At 36.8% G+C, this 20,129-nt stretch overlaps 1 protein-coding gene across 1 annotated transcript in view; it reads left to right on the forward strand.

Moving 5' to 3' along the window:
* The window catches only part of sos2 (son of sevenless homolog 2 (Drosophila)), a 24,915-nt gene continuing 4,786 nt past the window's right edge, over positions 1 to 20,129 (forward strand). Inside the window, exons 1-19 of the mRNA XM_056470362.1 lie at positions 1 to 797; positions 3,593 to 3,718; positions 5,543 to 5,674; positions 5,757 to 5,921; positions 7,579 to 7,785; positions 7,910 to 8,053; positions 8,169 to 8,279; positions 8,394 to 8,492; positions 8,568 to 8,695; positions 10,376 to 11,031; positions 11,184 to 11,265; positions 13,999 to 14,121; positions 14,664 to 14,776; positions 15,362 to 15,584; positions 15,664 to 15,783; positions 17,376 to 17,538; positions 17,631 to 17,748; positions 18,181 to 18,353; positions 18,445 to 18,561. Coding sequence (XP_056326337.1) covers positions 723 to 797; positions 3,593 to 3,718; positions 5,543 to 5,674; positions 5,757 to 5,921; positions 7,579 to 7,785; positions 7,910 to 8,053; positions 8,169 to 8,279; positions 8,394 to 8,492; positions 8,568 to 8,695; positions 10,376 to 11,031; positions 11,184 to 11,265; positions 13,999 to 14,121; positions 14,664 to 14,776; positions 15,362 to 15,584; positions 15,664 to 15,783; positions 17,376 to 17,538; positions 17,631 to 17,748; positions 18,181 to 18,353; positions 18,445 to 18,561 — 3,075 coding nt within the window. The 5' untranslated portion in view covers positions 1 to 722. The remainder of the gene's footprint in view (positions 798 to 3,592; positions 3,719 to 5,542; positions 5,675 to 5,756; positions 5,922 to 7,578; positions 7,786 to 7,909; positions 8,054 to 8,168; positions 8,280 to 8,393; positions 8,493 to 8,567; positions 8,696 to 10,375; positions 11,032 to 11,183; positions 11,266 to 13,998; positions 14,122 to 14,663; positions 14,777 to 15,361; positions 15,585 to 15,663; positions 15,784 to 17,375; positions 17,539 to 17,630; positions 17,749 to 18,180; positions 18,354 to 18,444; positions 18,562 to 20,129) is intronic.

Raw genomic sequence — 20,129 nt, forward strand, 5'->3', positions numbered from 1 at the left:
TCCCTCCGGGCCGCGCAGATGCAGCTGTGATTTCACCGTCATGGACACGAGCGCTCCACAGCGGACTTGAATCGGGACGTTGCGTTGCCAACAACAAAAACAAAGACATTAGCCCTCCTCGACTTTTCGTCGGATTCTAACCATTTTGGACGTCGCTTGTGTTCCGGGAACATGCCCAGCCGACGGAGGAGTCAACGAACATGACAGTCTGGCGCTGGAGAAACTCCTGCTCGCGCGCTTCATGAGGAGTCTCGAGGCCACAGAGCCGCCGCGCGCCGCCAGATGTGCTGCTGTTAACCGCAGGCACAACACCGCGAGACAAACAAACAGCAGCCCGACGATACTCATCGCACACTTTTTAACATTTCCCTCCGTGTGAAAGACATGACAGAGGCTGTCCTGTTGAGGAGCAGCTGGGCGAACTGCCCGACTAGCATGTGCGGCTAATCTCGGTCTACGTTAGCGGCTAATTAGCGCTCGACACCCGCGACACTCCAAACGGCTGTCAGGACGGGGACGCGGACACTTTCACAACTGCTTAATTTGATCTACTAACGCTTTTATCTGCAGAATGAGGTGTTTGGAGTGGCTGGAAATCTAGCTGGCTCGTAAATGCGGTAGAGTTTGAGTTTGTTTTGAGTGTGTGTGCGCGCCGTGCGAGCGGCTAAAGTTGTGTGGTTGTTCCCGGTGCTGGGAGCGCGCGGGGCCGATGCAGAGCAGGCATGCAGCACGACTTCAGCTCCAGCGAGGACAACAGCGCGAGATGGCGAGGCCTGTTCGTGCAGGGGCTGCGAAAGGTACTGACCCTCTTCTGTCCCGCATTCACACCAATAACAGCGTTCACGTCGAAGCTCAAGCTTGTTAAGTTTTAAAGAGTAATAACTGTGTAAAACTCATCCGTTGGCGGATTTGCACAGCTGTACACGCAGCGTTACTGAAGGATGCAGCTGTGCGACATGCACAAAGTGTTTGTTTACTGTTGATAATAGGCTTGAAGATATGCTGTAACGGTTTCGTATTAGACACACTCAGTTTGACAATAGATGTCATGTTTAGTGTGGAGAGTTCAGTGGTTAGCTTTTACTTTATTTTTGTAATAGCGTTTTACCTTTGACCAAGTAGTTCAATGGGTAACTATCATCACACTGTTACTCTTTATAAACTAAAGTAGAATGTATATATTAAGATATATAAATGCACATATATATATATCAGGCCCGTAGCCAGCCTGGTGAAAGGGGTGGGTTTTTTTTTCAAAAAGTGGACCTTTTTGCAATTATACTCCTCGTTTTCTATTGAATTATAAAATTTAAATACTGTATTTTAGTGACATTTTAAGCTCTATTCTGAATTAGCTTGTCGGATGGTCATCATAACCACACTTTTTGAATATTTTAGCCAAAATAGCATTCAAATCAATTTTAATATGGGCCACTTTTGGTGCTTCACTCCTTTTTATTGGTCATTTTTTGTTTGAAGAATAAGATCCAAGATTTACAATAAAAGTTTCTTGTTAAATGTTTTCTCCATTTCAAAACTATACAGTAGCGAAAGATGGCTTCTCTTACATCCGATTGTATGTTTTCTTGCACAGCTGGATGTTGGACTCATGTAAAATTATTGTTTGCATTGACCAAAACTGATTAGCTGAAGTCACACTGAAGCGACAGCCAACAGAGGATTCCACTCAGTCTTAAGACCTTTTCGATGGCTTATTTTCACATATTATGATGGTTAAAATAACACGAATAAGCTTATATATGGGACAAGTTTGAGTATTTGTAATTTGTTACTTAAACCTTTGACAGTGAGGGGTGGGTCTTCCGAACACCATGAATATAAATATACCTGACAATAACTAAATATCAATTTGAAGATTGTCATCAGTAGTTTACAGACTTAAAAAAGAAATGCAAACACGCAACAACTATAAATTATTAAAAAAAATTCTGATAGCTGTCTATATGTGGCCTATGTGCATGTATGAATTGAGGTAAAGTTGGTTTTACATTCACACATTCAGACTTTCTCCTTAATATAATTTCAGAAAAGTCTTGTTTGCAAATTCTAGATGGTGAAATGATATTAGCAGTCAATGACTGTCAAAGTACAGCAAAGTTCACAGTCAAATAAACAATTCTAACTTTGTTTTGAAGTCATACTTGCATGAGATTTCAGAACGAATACTCAAAGAAGCATAGTAAACAATTTAGGGTACGTGTTATAAGTTGTCACTGAACGAAAAAAAAACAACTTTACCTCAATCGTGTATGAAAGTGTATACAAATGTATATGCTATTATCTGATCCCAGGGCTTCCCCTATCAGAATAAATGACAGATCTATTCTGAGTGATAGATCTCCCTCCCATCTTATTCTTCTCACTGTTGCATGGAAAAATCTCAGTACCATCAGGAGTCTCTGAGAGCAGATGGTGTGTGTGAATGTTTGTGGTTGTGAGAGAAACAAAGATTTAGGCAGCATCTGATGTGATGCCGAAAGTAATTTCAGTTCCAACTAATTGAGCCTTTAGAAATACATATGAAGTGATTTGCTGAAACTGCTATACTTATATAGGTATAAACACAGATTGTCTAGACATGGAAGTAGTTTTATCATTGCCTCATCCTCATGATCTTCCATACCTGTGTGACTTTCATTTAATCTAAGCAACATAAAAGATGATTTTTATACAGTGTAAGCGAATGTAAGTAACTAAAACTGCTTTCAAACATTGTTCAAATGTCTTGCAGGCTTCATTTTTATAGCTCTTATATTATGCGTCTAAACATGTGAATATCCCGAGCATCACTTGTAAATCTCATCCTGTGTGTTTTTCACTTACTTACACTTTCTAGTGCTCCCAGCTCTCATTTTCTCTGCCTACTCTCCCATTCTCCACATCAATACTTTTCTGTCTGCTACTATCATCCCCCCCATCCCTGGAGAAGACAGAGGGGTAGAGTGTGTGTTTGTATCTGCGTGTGTGTATGTGTGTTGTGGGCTCCCAGTAGAGCAGCTCTCAGTGCCTAATGGAGGACGGCATGTAACCAGACACTAGAGCAGAAAGCACAAGCCATCTCTCATCTGTGTATTTGTGTGTGTGTGTGTGTGTGTGTGTGTGTGTGTGTGTGTGTGTGTGTGTGTGTGTGTGTGTGTGTTTTCTTTGTGTTTTCGGTCAGTATTTCACAGTTGCACTGCAGAAGTTGATTAAATCTGTATTCAAACTTGTGCTCACCTTTAACCTCTCACCTGCTGTAATGCTAGTTTAGGTTGTGTTTTAAACCGATGCCGTCTGCATTCTCTCTCACACATTTCCTCTAACTGGTTTTGCCACAGCACCTGAACTGACTGCATTCCTATTTCAGGACACAGCCCAGTGAGGCGGGAGGGGGTAAAAATGGAAAAGAGAGGGTTTTCTTGTTTTCTAAAGTTTCATTTGTCCATCAAACTAAGAGCCGTGAAGGTGTGTGTGCATCAGATGTCAGATGATGTCATCTTGTGATTGCAACAGCGCGTGTGTTTGTCTTAAGTGATGCCATTTAAATGCCTCCCTTTTGGAGTTCTAACTCTACTTCATTCTGTTTTTCTAGGTGCAGGTGCAAGTGCATCCAAACCTGTCGGCTAAAGAAGATGCACTCCAGCACATTGAGGCACTCATTCTGCAGCTCCTGAACAAGCTGTGTGTTACACAGCCCAGAACAATAGCTGATGTAGAGGTAAACACACACACACACACACACACACACACACACACACACACACACACACACACACATGCATCAGGGATGAGTGGTATTATGATGTATAGTGCACTTTGAGAGAAATTTGTCAACTGGTAGTGATTGTGTTATACAGATTAATGTGTGTGATGTATAGATGGACCAATGTGTTTGCCACTGATTTTAAGAGTATGGTGAACTCTTAAGCGGTGATTTTTGTATCACTGCATGACAACTTAGCTGAATTAAAATGATGACTGGAGCTTTGTAGAACACTGTAAATTGTATGTTTGATCATTGCATTTGTAACCCCACCGGTGCTAAACCACCCAACTCGCTCTGAGCTGGGATCGAACTATTATCTCTAGTTTTTGTCGCTAGAGCACCTTTTAGAGGTCAGAGGAGCGAGGTTTACCTCACAGCACTTCACTAGCTGGCCTCTGTTACACATTGTCTGAGGAAATAGTGCACACTCAAAGTTTAGTGTAGGCCACAAAGTTTAGTGCACTTTTAAGGGGTGTTAAGTAACAAATACTCAAATAACTATAATTGATTCGTTTTACTCAGTAATTGTACTTTTACATTTAAAATGTTACATTGCAATACCTTTTTTTTCTCTGCAATATATATTGCGATGATAATTTCACCAGATGACTTGAATAGCTCTACTTGCAAAGTCATTACTTGGGATCATTTTTGTAGGGGAGTGAAATATGAATAGATTTTTATGTAATTTATTATGTACATAAATTACAGTCATGAATAAACACAACTGAGCAAATGTTAAAGTGAAATAAGCTGTGCCTTACAGTTTTTTGGAGATTCAGGTACAGAAATTGAATAATCAAATGTAAAAATAGCACTGTATAGTCTTCACCATATGAATAATTTAATAAAATGAAACTTCTTTATGCACTATTGACATGCTTTAAACTCGCTTCAAATGCCTAGACAGTCACAGGCCCTAAAACACATGCAGATGATAAACTTTCACTCTATTATGGTTCAATTCTGCAGTGTCTTCATAAATCTCATGTGTTTTGACCTGTGGATTCTGATCATCTATATTCATAATTCAACACTGCATGTCAATGCAAACTATTGCGAACACACACATTGTGATATAAATGCTCCAACGATATAAGTAGTTTTAAAAATATGTACTTTTGCTTTTACTTCAGCACTTTTTTAGTGCTGTTATGGTACTTTTACACCCTTATTTTTCTTTAACTTGTAGACACTACTTTATTTTTCTTGTCTATGGTAATTGGCTAGTAGACTAGAAGTAGAATAACCAGTTCTGTGATTGCCATCCAATCAAATTGCACATAGAAAATCACATTATACAGAACAACCTCATGACAGAATCATTACATACGATGACAGCGAGACTGTAGACTTCATGTCACTGATGACTGAAATCACCAGATGACCTTAAACAATTACTAAATGCACTACAGAATGTTACGGTTTTACACACAAATGCACAAATTGATGCATCAACCTTTACAGCGTAATACTGACTACTCTGAAGTACTTTTAAAAGGGCTACTTTTTACTCATATTTTGAGTAATATTTACAACAGATACTTTTAACCTACTGCACTACATTTTTTGGTAAGTAATGGTACTTTTACTTGAGAATGATTTTTCAGTACTCTTTCCACCATTAAAATTGTGGCCAAACACAAACAGTCCAGCACTATCAATGAAATTAAAGGGATACCCTCAACCCTGAATAGTATATTTAGTCAGTGTTACATTAAAAATACACACACAGTCTGGCAGTTTTGTCACCTTAGATTTGATGTGTAATCACAGGATCGTGTCCAGAAGACGTTCCCAAATCCCATCGATAAATGGGCCATGGGTGACGCTCAGAATGCAATAGAGAAGCGCAAGCGAAGAAACCCGCTGCTGCTGCCAGTTGATAAGATACATCCACTACTGAAGGTGCCAAACACTCTTACTTAATCTATAACATTCACATATTGCTACGGTACAGAGTAACACACGTCTGGTTCTGTGTCTGCAGGAGGTGCTGGGCTATAAGATCGACTATAATGTGTGTCTATATATTGTTGCTGTGCTGGAGTACATCTCAGCTGACATCCTCAAGCTGGCTGGAAACTACGTGAGCAACATTCGACATTATGAGATCAGCCAGCAGGACATCACTGTCTCCATGTGTGCTGATAAGGTCAGATGTTTGTGTGTGTGTGAGAAAAATGCATTCATTCATTTATTCATTCATTTTCTTTAGGCTTAGTCTCTTTATTCATCAGGGGTTGCCACAGCGGAATGAACCGCCAACTTATCCAGCATTAGTTTTACACAGCGGATGCCCTTCCAGCTGCAACCCAGTACTGGGAAACATCCATGAATAATAAATTTAACTTAACAGTTTCGTTCTGTTGTGTCTAAAAATTAATTGAGCAATATTTGTGTTTAAAAATTTACTGATTTCTTGTGTTTCTGTAAAGTTTTTTATTTCTTGAATGTTGTTTAAAATCATACAATTTTTTTAAAATGGGAATTGATAAGCTTTCATCATATTGTCTGAAACAAGAATAAGAAAAAGCTCCGTAATGCCTGATTGTTTTAATTCAATCAAGTCGGGTGATTATTAATGTTTTTCTTACAATAAATTTAAAAATCCATGTTCATGTGGATGTAAGATCTGAACACTGCAGTTAGTCAATTAGTCAGACATACTTGGGTTCCTGATTAATAAACTTAAAGTAGATTTGTCTAAAACAGTGCATAAATTATTCTTGAAGTTAAACCCTTCTGACCCATATGTATATTTGTATAACATGTAAAACACTGGTATCATATTTTTCTTACTTGATTAACTGTTATGAAATAAGTGCTTTATCTATAAACAATCTAATCTGTTTTGTTATCCATAAATATATTATCTGGTATTTAATAGGCCTTAGTGACATTGACGCAATCACTTTGGTTTATAGGGGTCTATATTAGGGCTGCACAATATTGGAAAAATCTAATATTGCAGTATTTAATTTTCTGCAATTAAATATTGCGAAATGAATACAGTTTCACAAAATAAATCTTACAGAAATTTAATTATAACAATGCAAAAAAAGATTTTGTTCAAATATCTAAACATTTATAATCAAGTAAAAATGTTGTTTTCACCATCAGAAGAAATAAGTGAAAATTAAGAGTTTTTTTCTTAAAACAATCAAAATTATCTGCCAATGGGGTTAGCAAAATAATTGTATTTATTTATTTTATTTTAACATGTATATATTTGAACTAGACATGACAAAAATTGTAAGCAATAAAACCTTTTTTTGAACAAATCATATAAATAAGTAAATATATTATTTACACCTCCAAACATCATCATTTTTAAACTCTCTTTAAACCTGAAAAACACATGCAAATGATAAACTTTCACTCTGTTATGGTTAAACTTAACTATGACTCTACAAATGGCTCCTGCTCAACTGTAATTCAGATTCAACATTGTAAATCTTTACGATGTGACTATTGCGGATGCACACATTCCGATATCGATGCTGAAATGATATATTGTGCAGGCCTAGTCTATATGTTTTCCAAATTTCTTTTATTAAATTTTCTGCATTGAACATTAAATCAATTTTTTTCTATCCTAGTAGGAACCACCCTTACTATTCGTGGAAAAATCCCCATGCAATAAATAAATAGTAAATAACGGGAACTGTTATTAATAATACAAATGGTAGAATTTTAGTTATTTTAAGGCAAAACTGCTTCATCCCATAATACTAAATAAATAAAAATAAAAAATATTTTTTATTTAGATGTATTAAAAGCCATGATATTGCATGTGTGTCTGTCCTCAGGTGTTAATGGACATGTTCGACCAAGAAGAGGAGATGGGACTGTTGTCTCAGAGTGTAGAGGAAGTGTCTTCATCTGGTGTGCTCACATATGATGACCTGGTGCGTCTGGAGATCGCGGAGGAGCGTCAGTATCTGCGGGAGCTCGATCTCATCATCAAAGTATTCCGCCAAGCCTTTATGTCCAATAGCAAACTCTTCTCCGCTCAGGTGCGCTCCTCTGACCAAGCCAGCATTCATACCGACAGCGATAAGTTTGTTGTTTTCCCTTTATTTTTAATTATATTCAGTTGTTCACTCTCGTTTTCTCTCTCTCTTTATGATGTGATTGTAGGATGTGGAGCTGGCGTTCAGTAATATTCTAGAGGTTCAGGAGTTAACAGTGAAGCTGTTGGGTCTTATTGAGGATGCGGTAGAAATGACAGCTGACGGGAGTCCACACCCTCTTGTGGGCAGCTGCTTTGAAGACCTCGCTGAAGTACTGATAAACGCATAGACAATCATTACAATTCAAAAACTGAGAAAGATCTACTCTAAACCTGGGTGTGCGTGTGTGTGTTTAAAGTGTTTGTTTATGTGTCTGCTGTGTATAGGAGCAGGCGTTTGATCCCTATGAGACGCTCTCTCAGGACATCCTCTCTAAAGAATTCTGTCAACATTTCAACACACTGATGTCCCGCCCCACTGTAGCTCTGCACTTCCAGGTCAGCACTGTCACTTTTATGAGTTCAGCATCTTTCATGGGTTAAACTAGGAAATTGTGTGTACCACAATTGGAAGGTAAGTACTAAAAAGGAGACCTGTGGTGTGTGTTTCAGTCAATTGCAGAAGGCTTTAAGGAGGCAGTGCAGTACGTGCTTCCTCAGTTGATGATGGTTCCAGTTTACCACTGCATGCACTATTTTGAACTGTTACAGGTGAGTAATAAACAGTCAGTAGAATACATACGCTCTGGGAATATGGTAGTTATGTGTGTGTTTTTCTGTCTTTAGCAATTGCAGGAGTGCAGTGAAGAGCAGGACGACAGAGAGTGTTTAAAACAGGCACAGACTGCACTGATCAACCTACAATGCAGCATTGAACGCATATATGCTAAACACCAACCACGCCGCAAACAAGGGTAACACAAACACCAGAATATCACAGGAATAAATTACATTTTAACACAGTGCTCAGCATATTTAGGTACACCCCTCACAAATCTGTTTTAAATTCATATTTTTAAAAGAAAGCTACACAATATTATTTTTGTGCATATACATTAAATTAGTCAGTGCTGAAGCCAAATCTGGAGCTTATCTAACAAAATAACTTGCGATAATGGTGACTAACATATTTTAATAAATAAGTCTGTTTAATCTGTCTTGCACCAAATACATTGCCTATATTCACTGAGAAATTAATAATGAGAAAAAATGTAAAATTATTTCTTTTCAAAATGGGGTGTACTCAGTTATGCTGAGCACTGTATATACTTGCATAGAAAGAAGTTATTTTAGATTGTAATAATATTTCTCAATATTACTGATTGCAAAGGAACTAAGCTGAAAATGAAATTGTATAAATTAATCACTTATTGCATTGTGTTTTTGATCAAATAAATGCAGGCTTTTTTATGCCGTTTGGAAAAATGTATGGAAAGGATGGAATTTGATTTAGGGCTGGGCTGATAAACAATATTTTTTTGAATTGTCATTAATTTATGTCGATAACCATGATAGGCTCTGGATTTTTTTACTCTATATTGATCTAAGGGTGCTTTCACACTTAGACTTTTGTTTCGGAACCTGGCGCGTTTCCCTAGTTTAGCGCAGTTCATTTGGCATATGTGATGACCGGTGTCATTCCTACCGGTAAATGTGTGTTTCATGTCAAATACTAAAGTGAAAGCATGCTAACTATTAACGAGAGCTGTTTATCTGTTAGGAAAATTAACCAAACAGCAGTCTTGGTTTATCTATTATTCCTCTCTATAATGTAATGCCTATAATGCATAATTCTAGCCAATGCCTATGCATAAGAAAGTCTTTCCTCTTACCATTTATATTTGGTGACAATGTCTGTGGGTGTCACCATTCAAAATTAAAGTGCAGCTTTAGTCTTATAATGTCTTATTGTTTATCGTCATAAATTAAAATAAGGACACATGACAGCTGAGCGGGACTCTGCAAAATAAGCCGTAAAACTCTGACCAATGTGAGGAGAGTTTAATTGCACATGCACTTGTTTTAGCTATTTTGGTCTGTTTAGAAACTTTGCAATGTGAAAGTGAACCGCACCAAGAACAAAGCAACATTGTAACAATTTTAATCCCTGTTTTGGAACAAAAGAATCAATCCAAAGGTGTAAAAGCACCCCTAGTGCCAGTTACACAGCAAAAATGGCCAACAATGGAAATCTAAAGTGTTGAAATTAGAGATGTACCGAATTTTCAGCCACCGAAAAATTATTGGCCGAAAATTTTATGCCATTTAATGGACCCTCTAATGTTTGTGGCTTCAGTCATTGTTGGTGCTTATTTTGAATCTGGAAGCATTAACAACTTATATCGAAATGTATATTGTTATCGTTCATTATGGAAAATAATCAAGATTGCATAATCAAGATTGCATTTTTGTCATATCGTCCAGCCTCAATTTAAATCCAAAGTATGGAAAAAGTAAATTAAAATATTTATGTCTTGTTTTCTAAATCATAAATCTAAATTAAAGTTATCCATTTTCTAGTTCCCAAACGTCTGAATTGTAGTGTCTATCTTAACCCAACGACATTTTTGTGTCTCCTTGTGACTTTTTTTTAGGGAACCACTGTATCGATTGTATAGTCGTGCATCTCGTAGCAAGCAGGCGGCCATAAAGCGTATGAATGACATCCAGAAGAGTATTGATGGCTGGGAGGGCAAAGACATTGGTCAGTGTTGTAGCCAGTTCATCCTGGAGGGGGCACTCCTTCGGGCTGGTGCCAAACACGAACGGCACAATTTCCTGTTCGATGGCCTCATGATAAGCTGCAAAGCCAATCAGAGCTCCAGATTGCCAGGAGCAGGCAGTGGGGCAGAGTTTCGTCTGAAAGAGAAATTCGTATTACGCAAATATCGCATTGTAGATCGGGAGGATTCACCAGAGTTCCGTCACGCGTTTGAGCTGGTGGGCCGTGAGGAAAGCGGAGCCGTGTTTAGTGCCCGTTCAGCAGAAGAAAAGAGTGCATGGATGGCTGCGCTGGTCACTCTGCAGTACCGGCCCACTCTGGACCGCATGTTGGACACCGTCCTACACCGTGAGGAACAAGCACAACCACTGAGGCTGCCATCACCAGACGTCTACCGGTTTGCCATCCAGGACTCTGAGGAGAATATCGTGTTCGAGGAAGGAGCACAAAGCAAGACTGGAATCCCCATTATTAAAGCTGGGACAGTGGTCAAGCTCATTGAGAGACTGACGTACCACATGTACGCAGGTACAGAACAAAACCCTCCTTTATATCAAAGGATTTTTAAGGTCATGAAAAACGAGTTTAGCCAAATCTGTGCAAACCTTTGATTGAAAGCGTGTTTCTTTGTTGTTTGTGTGTCCCTGAATGGCCTTTTTCTCTTTTTTTTCCCCACACAGACCCAAATTTTGTGCGTACGTTTTTGACTACATACCGCTCTTTCTGCAAACCACAAGACCTGCTCACACTACTGATTGAAAGGTAAAGCACAGTGACTCATAGATGTACATGTTTAGACAATAATCTGTCCTTGATGTGACGAGGAGCAGTGGATTAACAGTTTATGCTGTAAAAATCAACACCGTTTTTGTGGCATTTTATAACTATTCATTCTAAATATTCCAAATTAAAATGAATCTCTCAAATCGAAGTTTCCCAAAATGCATTTTCCAAAAATAACTGAATGCAGGGTATCCGCAGGGTCTCAAAGTCTTAATGTCTTAAAGGGGTGGTGCACAGTGTATTTTCAAGGCTTGGTTGTGTTTATAAGATGCAAAGCAATGTGTGCTCATGCTTAATTTGTAGAAAACCACGTTATTTTTCCTTATATCTTACATTGATTATATACAGCTACTCTGCTAACATGAAAACGGCCGTCATAATTCCTAGTTCGTCTGAAAGGCCCACCCTCGAAAGGCTCTGATTGGTCAGCTTACTTAATGTGCTGTGATTCGCGGATTGGCTCCACATCACGCCCCTACAAGCACAAGCTTTTGCGCTGTGTAGACAGAGAAGCTGTTAGCAGCATTAGCTGCCTGAATCAGACAGAAAAATGAAAAGCACACCTCTCCTAAAATAAAATCTGACAAGTATCTTTCACATATATTCGGAATAAGCATGTGTAAGTGATATGATACGTTTTCATATGTTTTGCGAGTTTGTTATTTGAGATGCAGAATTTTGTGTGTTTACACAGGTTTGGCTGATAAATATGAATTTATAGTTAAATTGTTAGCGGTGCCAAACTGCATTTCCTGTTTTTACATTCTTGTTTACGTCCTCGCTACAACCTACCATTAACGCTAGAACTGTGCATGTAATTGATCAATTTTAAGAAATAAAAACACTTACAGGTTTTAGCTCACAATCCACAGCTTCGTCGGTTAGAAGTGTTTTTAGCCGAATCCAGCACTGAACTGGGAGAGATTCTGGAATTTCTCCTTTGTCAAATGCTAGAGCTATATATTTTGTATAAGTCTCTGGAACAATTAAAATTAAATTATAAGCGCTTCTCTCTTTGTTTCGTGTCCTTTGGAAGCCCAAATACAGAAACAGAAGAAGCTCTATGGAAATAGCAGAGTTACATTACACATCAACTAAAGTTTAAAATATGATTGTAGTGGACCACCCCTTTAAATCTCAACTAAATTTTAGGCCTTCAAAAGTTAAATCTTAAATCTTTTTTAACAGGTCTTAATTTTCCTTTGTTTATGTATAACTACCCAATCTGACCATTAACACCCATACAATCCTAATCTCAATTAAAACTTAACTTTTTATTTAAAAATAGCATTTAATTACTTTCTTACTGTAACATTTGCTTAAAAGTTCTCCATTTATTTACTGCTGAGGATACTGACCTGACCTATGTTTATTATTATTAAAATATTATTATTGTAGACTGAAGTAATTGACAGCTATGTTTTGTTCTATTCCTGGTGAGGGTTATAGGATTTGTGAATAGATATTTGAAAATTAATAAATACAAATATTCAAACAAAAAATATTTTTAAATGTATTACATTTTAATCATTTTTTTGATAGGACATGTAAAAAATCTTTTCCAACTGGGATAATCGAAAACAAAATCCTTAGCATTTAGCCCTGTTTAAGTCTAAAATTTCATTCCATGGTCTTAAATATGTCTTTAAAAGTCTTACATTTAACTTAGTGACAACTGCAGAAACCCTGTGGATGGGTTATTATTTTGAGTTTGAATTTAAAGTACAGATCAATGCACATCTAATTACTAATAACGACCACATTCGATACTGCATTGAATAAAGATACAGTTAGAAGCATGAAATAAAAAATACATTAATTTATGCACATTTTATCAAATGCAAATTATGCTTTTTTTCTACTAATAAAGATTCATTTAGGAATTATCTTTTAAATGCATTATTATGAAATCACATGAGCAGATTTCTGCGCTTGTAAACTCTAGTCAAGATTTCTCTCCAGTATGGAAGGACATTAAATAAAATATGGAGGATGTAAACTAATGAGATGATTGGCTGGCCATCCACTTTATTAAGCAACAGAGTGGTCTGTTAAAGATGCAGCTGTGTCCAAAAACGTGCCTATTTTATTTTTTTTGTTGCTAAACTCAATTAAAAGTATTTGAGCATAATATGTGCAGTACAAAAAGGCGAATTGGAGTGGATAAGTTCCCTTAATGCTGTTGAATGTAAATGTCCTCTCGTATGATCAGATTTCAAATCCATTCCTTCTTCTAATGTTTTGTCAGTCTAGTAGTTGCTTTCGATTTGCTTTTGAACTGTAATCCTTCATGTGGTCACTTATATTCAGACAGCCACAGAAGACATGCTTGAACATGTTGAGAGGATGCATATCAAAACATGCAAAAATATGCAGATTATGATCGGAATTGTAGTTGCCATCCTCAACTTCCCTTTTAATTTTTGACTTTTTTGCTTGCTGGTAAGCTGCATATCATGGCTTCGTTCAGTATATGGTGTTCCTGTGTTGCACTTAATACTTCAGCAAAAGTGAAGTAGAGCACGGTGAAATAAGGGTCTTGACAAAAGCTGAACACTAGAGGTCACAATTGAGCAATTTAAAGCATGTTTATCATGGAGCTTGTTGATTTTTTTACGTTGTTTTTGTTTGCATTTGCTTTTCATTTTAAGATGTATGTTGTCTGTATGATGTGCATCCAATATTTTGACCAATTTTCCCATAATGCTTCAGGATTGAGATTCCAGAGCCTGAACCATCAGAAGCAGATCGAGAAGCTCTCTGGAATGGAGAACAACCAATGGCAGCCGAGCTTCAGAGATTTCGCAGGGAATACGTGCAGCCCGTCCAACTCAGGTAAAACACACACACAGATTCTCAATTTGTAACCAAGCTCATGCGTGATTTAATATTTTAATCTTTTTTGAAATGTAATTTATTTTCAATTATGCAAAGCAGAATTTTTAACATCATTACTTCAGCTTTTATAGTCGCATAATAATTCAAAAATCATTCTAATATGCTGATTTCTTTTAAGTATTATTACATTTGTGCAGCTTAAAAGTTCAATATTTATATTTTTGATATTTAATTAATAGAATAATAAAAGGAAATGCCATGTAACATCTTTACTATCACCTTTAATTCAAATATTTATGATTTTATTGTCAGTTATATTGCAAACCTTTAAATTATTTGCTTGCTTTTAGATTTTTTTTCCTTCATATATTTGATTTAATTTTAAACCACATCCCAACAACCATCCAGTTGTTGCCCTATGTTCTCTGCCAATCTCAGTCAGTGATCTTTTGTTTACTAAATGACCACAGACAGTCCTGCTATCCTATCTCTAATACTGTCTGTGAGCCTGTCAGTCTGATGTCTGTGTTCATCATTAGGGTCCTGAATGTATTCCGTCAGTGGGTGGAACATCACTTTTATGACTTTGAAAATGATCCTGAACTCTACGAGAGACTTGAAGGATATCTTATCAGCACCACACAGCTTAGAGGTACATAAACTCTCTGTAAAATTACATGTATACATTCATTAAATACTAGTATTCATCTATTAGATATGCTGGTGCTTATTCTTTATATATTAAAACCTATTTAGTATGAACCTATGATACTAGTAGTTATTCATTTGGTCACTATCACTAATTGGACAACGGTCTCTCTACTAGTCTTAATGCCACAGTAGAGTTAAATAATTACTAGGGACCAATAAATCTGTACTAAAATCTAATGAATAAGCACTGTATCTAATAAACAAGTACTAGTGTCTGTTTAATAAGTTCTAGTTTTTAAGTATCAGTTCTAGTATCTAATAAATAAATACCAGTGTTTAATGATTAAATATTAGTATCTTTTAAAAAGGTGATTACAACTAAGGAATAAGCACTGTACTTTATGTAAAAAGTACTAGTAGCATGAAAATAAATACTAGTATGCTTTATGGATTAAATGTTAAAATATAAATATGCTTGCCATATCCTGACATCCAATGCTGCATATGCAGAGTCTTTTAAATGTGCGCACACATCTAATAAAACACTTATAATCTCAGAGACTGATGAATGATGTTCTGTTTTCAGGTAAATCTATGCGTAAGTGGGTGGAGTCTATCAGTAAGATCATGAGACGGAAGATACAAACGCAGTCTAACGGCATTAGTCACAACATCACCTTTGAGAGCCCACCTCCTCCTATCGAATGGCACATCAGTCGCCCCGGGCAGGTCGACACCTTTGACCTCATGACCCTTCATCCAATTGAAATCGCTCGCCAGTTAACACTTCTGGAGTCTGATCTGTACAGGTGGGCCAGTCTGAACGATAAGCATGAGTAAGGAAGACATTGTGTGCATTGACTAACTATTATTCATTTGTGTGAATAGAGCTGTTCGTCCGTCTGAGCTCGTAGGAAGTGTTTGGACAAAGGAAGATAAAGAGAAGAACTCTCCCAATCTGCTGAGGATGATTAGACATACAACCAATCTCACACTGTGGTTTGAGAAGTGAGTTAACTAATGGTGCTTCAGCTGGTTAAAATTACAGTTTGCCTCAATAAAACTGAAGTACTTCATGCAAAAATTTGGGAACAATTTTGCTGATTATTAAAATAAAATAATTAATCTGTTCTTTCCCAGGAAGCATTCTTTGTTTAAGAGACGTCTAATAGACATCTGAAGTGTCCTGGCTAAAACAAGGCTACATTTTGTCTCTCTGTGAAAATCAAATAGATGTCTAACAATAGTCCAAAATACAATTATCATGAAATAGACACAAGCAATGATTACATATGTGTAGTCTGTCTTATCTGTATATTTTTATGCATCTATTTGATGACTAGTGTATTTTTGCACTACTGTCTATTAGATTTTCATGGACAGCTCAAACGTATAGCCTTGTTCTAGCCAAGATGCCTTTGTTTTGACATCTAAACATTAAATTGCCAAATTTCTAGCAGACTAAACCCAATATATATTAGGGGTGAAACGGATCATGGTTGATCCCACGGTTCAGAAACCACATGACCTGCGGATTAATACATTTTTTTTACTTGTAGATTAATTCTAAATTTGTAACGATCGCATCTCGCGTCATTCAAATCACATGTATGAAAGCATTTAGGCTTTCCTGTAAAATATAATGATGACCGAAGAAGTTGTGGTGGGTTATTCGGAATGTGGTGGGTTTCTTAGGTTATTAAAGGTGTTTTCTGTCACTAGTTGTTTAGCCTGCATTAATGTATTTAATGGAAGTTGCACAATTAATCATTAAGAACCATAACATAATTTATAAATGATGGTGATTTGCATGTTTATTAATTCTTCAAATCGCTGCATTCAAATCTGTGTTTGAAAAACACAAAAATCAAGCAAGAGATTGAGTCTTTAGTCTTTTGAGTGAGTTATGAAGTTGCAAACAGTCAAATAACACAGAAGTACTGGGATAACAGATTAGTTTAGATATAACCACTGATGTTTATAGTAAAGATTAAAATCACCGTCATGCATTTAACTTGCCGCTCAAAAATGAAAGTTGTAGGCAGCAATTACATTACTTAATCAATAGGTGGCGACAACCAGCCATTAAAAATATGCCACTGAATAATTCTTCAGAAATGACACATCTAGCACTGAAACATGAAGTTTTCTGAGTGAATAACTGAATCATTTATTGAAAATAAATATAGGTTGTACAAATTATAATGTTAGATTTCTACATGTATACTATTTTTATTTAGCTGATTATTTCTTCATTTTATTTTTAATAAAATTACAGGTTCTAAGTTCTGTTTGTTGAAACCAAAAGTGTTTTGCAGTACTGTTTTTGTAATAAATGGAAAGCAAATTACATTTCTCACCTTCCCTTTTTGGCTGATCTCAAAAATGGTCCGATCCGTGTTTAAAAAACCATAATGTGATAATGGTATTATAAAAAAAGCTTATTTGTCATGAGAAGTATTTCAGGGTTGATTATTAGTCGGGTTCACTCCTACTTTCTATTTGTTCATTCAAAAAATCCATTAATTCCACAAACAGTTTAACACATTTTGTCTACCAGATCATCTCCAGTGATGTTTTTCTGTTTTCTCCTTTCTCAGGTGTATAGTAGAGGCTGAAAATGTAGACGAGAGGGTTGCTGTATTCTCTCGCATTATTGAGATTCTGCAGGTGTTTCAAGAGCTTAACAACTTTAATGGAGTTTTGGAGATTGTGAGCGCCATCAATTCTGTACCGGTGTATCGTCTGGACCACACGTTTGAGGTGACCTGACTGTTAACTGTACTCTCAAATTGTGACTCTGAATTGAAATGACAAATAATCATACCATGTTTGTTTTTATTGTATATATGCAGGCAGTGCCTGAGAGGAAGAGGAGGATTCTAGAAGAAGCTGTTGAACTCAGTCAGGATCACTTTAAGAAATACCTCGCCAAGCTCAAGTCCATCAACCCACCCTGCGTACCTTTCTTTGGTAAAAGAAAGAGCTGCTCGTGATAAACTACTGTAGCATGTTAATTTGAATATATTGCCTTTTTAAAGGTTTGGGTTCATTCAAGCCTCATAAACTCGCCAAAGGTGCACTGATTTAAATTGAAAGTAAAAACATTAGTTTTCTGAAATTACATTAAACTTTACCAAGTGTTTAATATCTTAAAATGTGATGGCAGAGCTGAATTTAATCCAGTCTTTAATAAAACTGCTGCTGCTTAATATTTTTTGTGGAAATCAATAAAAAGAACTGCATTTATTTGAAACGGACATCTTTTGTAACCTTGTAAACACCTTCAATGTCACACTGACCAATTTAGTCCATACAAAAAAGTATTATAAATAAAACAACCTTCAACTTTTAAACCGTATCATGCAAATGCTTGTATATGTGATGTTTGCTCTATGCATTCAGGTATCTACCTGACTAACATTCTGAAGACAGAAGAGGGGAATCCAGATTTCCTAAAGCGTGACGGAAAAGAACTGATCAACTTCAGCAAGAGACGCAAAGTAGCAGAAATCACTGGAGAAATCCAGCAGTACCAGAACCAACCCTACTGCCTCAAAGTAGAGCACGACATAAAGGTTTATATGCTTGTCTGTCTCCTACTCCCACTTGCATCTTTTTCTTTCATTATCACAAGTGTAAACTCTTTGTTTTTCTGTCTTTCTACAGAGGTTTTTTGAGAATCTGAATCCAATGGGGAATATGAATGAAAAGGATTTCTCTGACTATTTGTTCAATAAGTCTTTAGAAATCGAACCACGAAACAGCAAGCAGCCACCTAGATTTGTGAGTAACGTGAAGTGGTTTAAATAGTTCACCCAAAAAATGAAAAGTGTCACTCCCTTATTCACCCTCATGTTGGAAACTGGTAGCCATCAACACCATGGTTTCTGCTACATTCGTTCTTCCATCGCGAAACGTCTCATTCAAAACACTCAGTCGTTGTTTTTTTTTAATAGCGGGTTATAATTGCACCAAAACATACTTAAAGATAAGTCAATTATAACAGTGCTAACTATTGTGTAATCATAGTAGTGCTGTGCATTATTTGTTTAATTCTTTAAGGTGACATGCTGACTGACTGACAGACAGACTGAGAGGGCTGCACGATGAGTTAAGACCAGCAAACATGACGTAGCTTTCAGTTAAGATAAACACAGTTTCTATAATTATACTTTATAGATAAAGGTCTATGGCTCTGCATACAATGTCTTTGGCCCAATCCCAAATCTATTTTTGTACCCCTTCCACTTAGCCCTTAAAACCGAGTGTGAAAGGGAAGGGCTTCAAAATTTACCCCTAAGAAATGGGACACCACTACAACACCTGCACACGTCATCATATGTTGTCGCAATCTCTTGCTTCATATGAGATCAGATGATCGCAACTGCTGTAGTTATTCCAGTTGCTTTTATTGTTTGGTATTTATCTTCAGGAAATCACTGAAGGCATATATCATGTTATCATAATGATCTAAGTGGCAATAAGATCATAACTATACTGTGCATTCACAGTGTGGCCATATTCATCTATGTAAACACACCAAAAACAACATTAACATTATAGCAGACACTGTAAAAAGCTCATTCCCAGCCACTAGACTTTTCTGACAGGGTATTCGAGTGTCAGAATGTTGTGGGACTGCTGTACAGGTGTTATGGATTATAGATAGTGAAACTTAGCGGTTTTTATTTAAGCGTTTATTTTTATATTTTTATTTTATTATAATTTTTTTAAGCATGACGTTAAAAATCAGTTATGAATATATTAAAACATGTGCTTGTTTGTTGTAAAAATTCATAATAATGACAAAAAAATACTAATTTGAGGATCTCCTTACTTCCGGGTACAGCGATTCTGCTGGTGTGTTCTGGGAAATTTTCTTACCCCTTGGTTTAGAGAGTGGTCCTGAAAAATCTCAGTTCGAAGGGCTATCTACCCCTTGCACTAAGCCCTACGTCTTGAAGCTAAAGAAAATTGGGACACCCCTACCCCTTCACGGGAACATGCAAAATGAGTGGTAAGGGTAAAGGGGTAGAATTGGGATTGGGCCTTTTATCTTGCTGGAGTTTATGGCCGTTTCACTTTACTTCAGGACGCATTAATGCCGCTTTGTAGGTCTATTGGAGACATTCATAAATATTCCTAGCAAATCCAGTAAATGTTGGAGACATCCTCGTTCAATAAATGCACTAAATCGCATTCAGCAACGTTTATTTGAGATCGCACAAGAAAATCTGCACTTAAGCAGCGTATATTAGAGGGCGTCCAAGAAGTTTTGTGCATGAACAGAGGGAATCGGCGCTCAAGCATAGATATTAGCATGCTTGCATTACATAAATGCGATCTCGACT

Source organism: Danio aesculapii, chromosome 13, assembly GCF_903798145.1.
Source record: "Danio aesculapii chromosome 13, fDanAes4.1, whole genome shotgun sequence".
Taxonomy (NCBI): domain Eukaryota; kingdom Metazoa; phylum Chordata; class Actinopteri; order Cypriniformes; family Danionidae; genus Danio; species Danio aesculapii.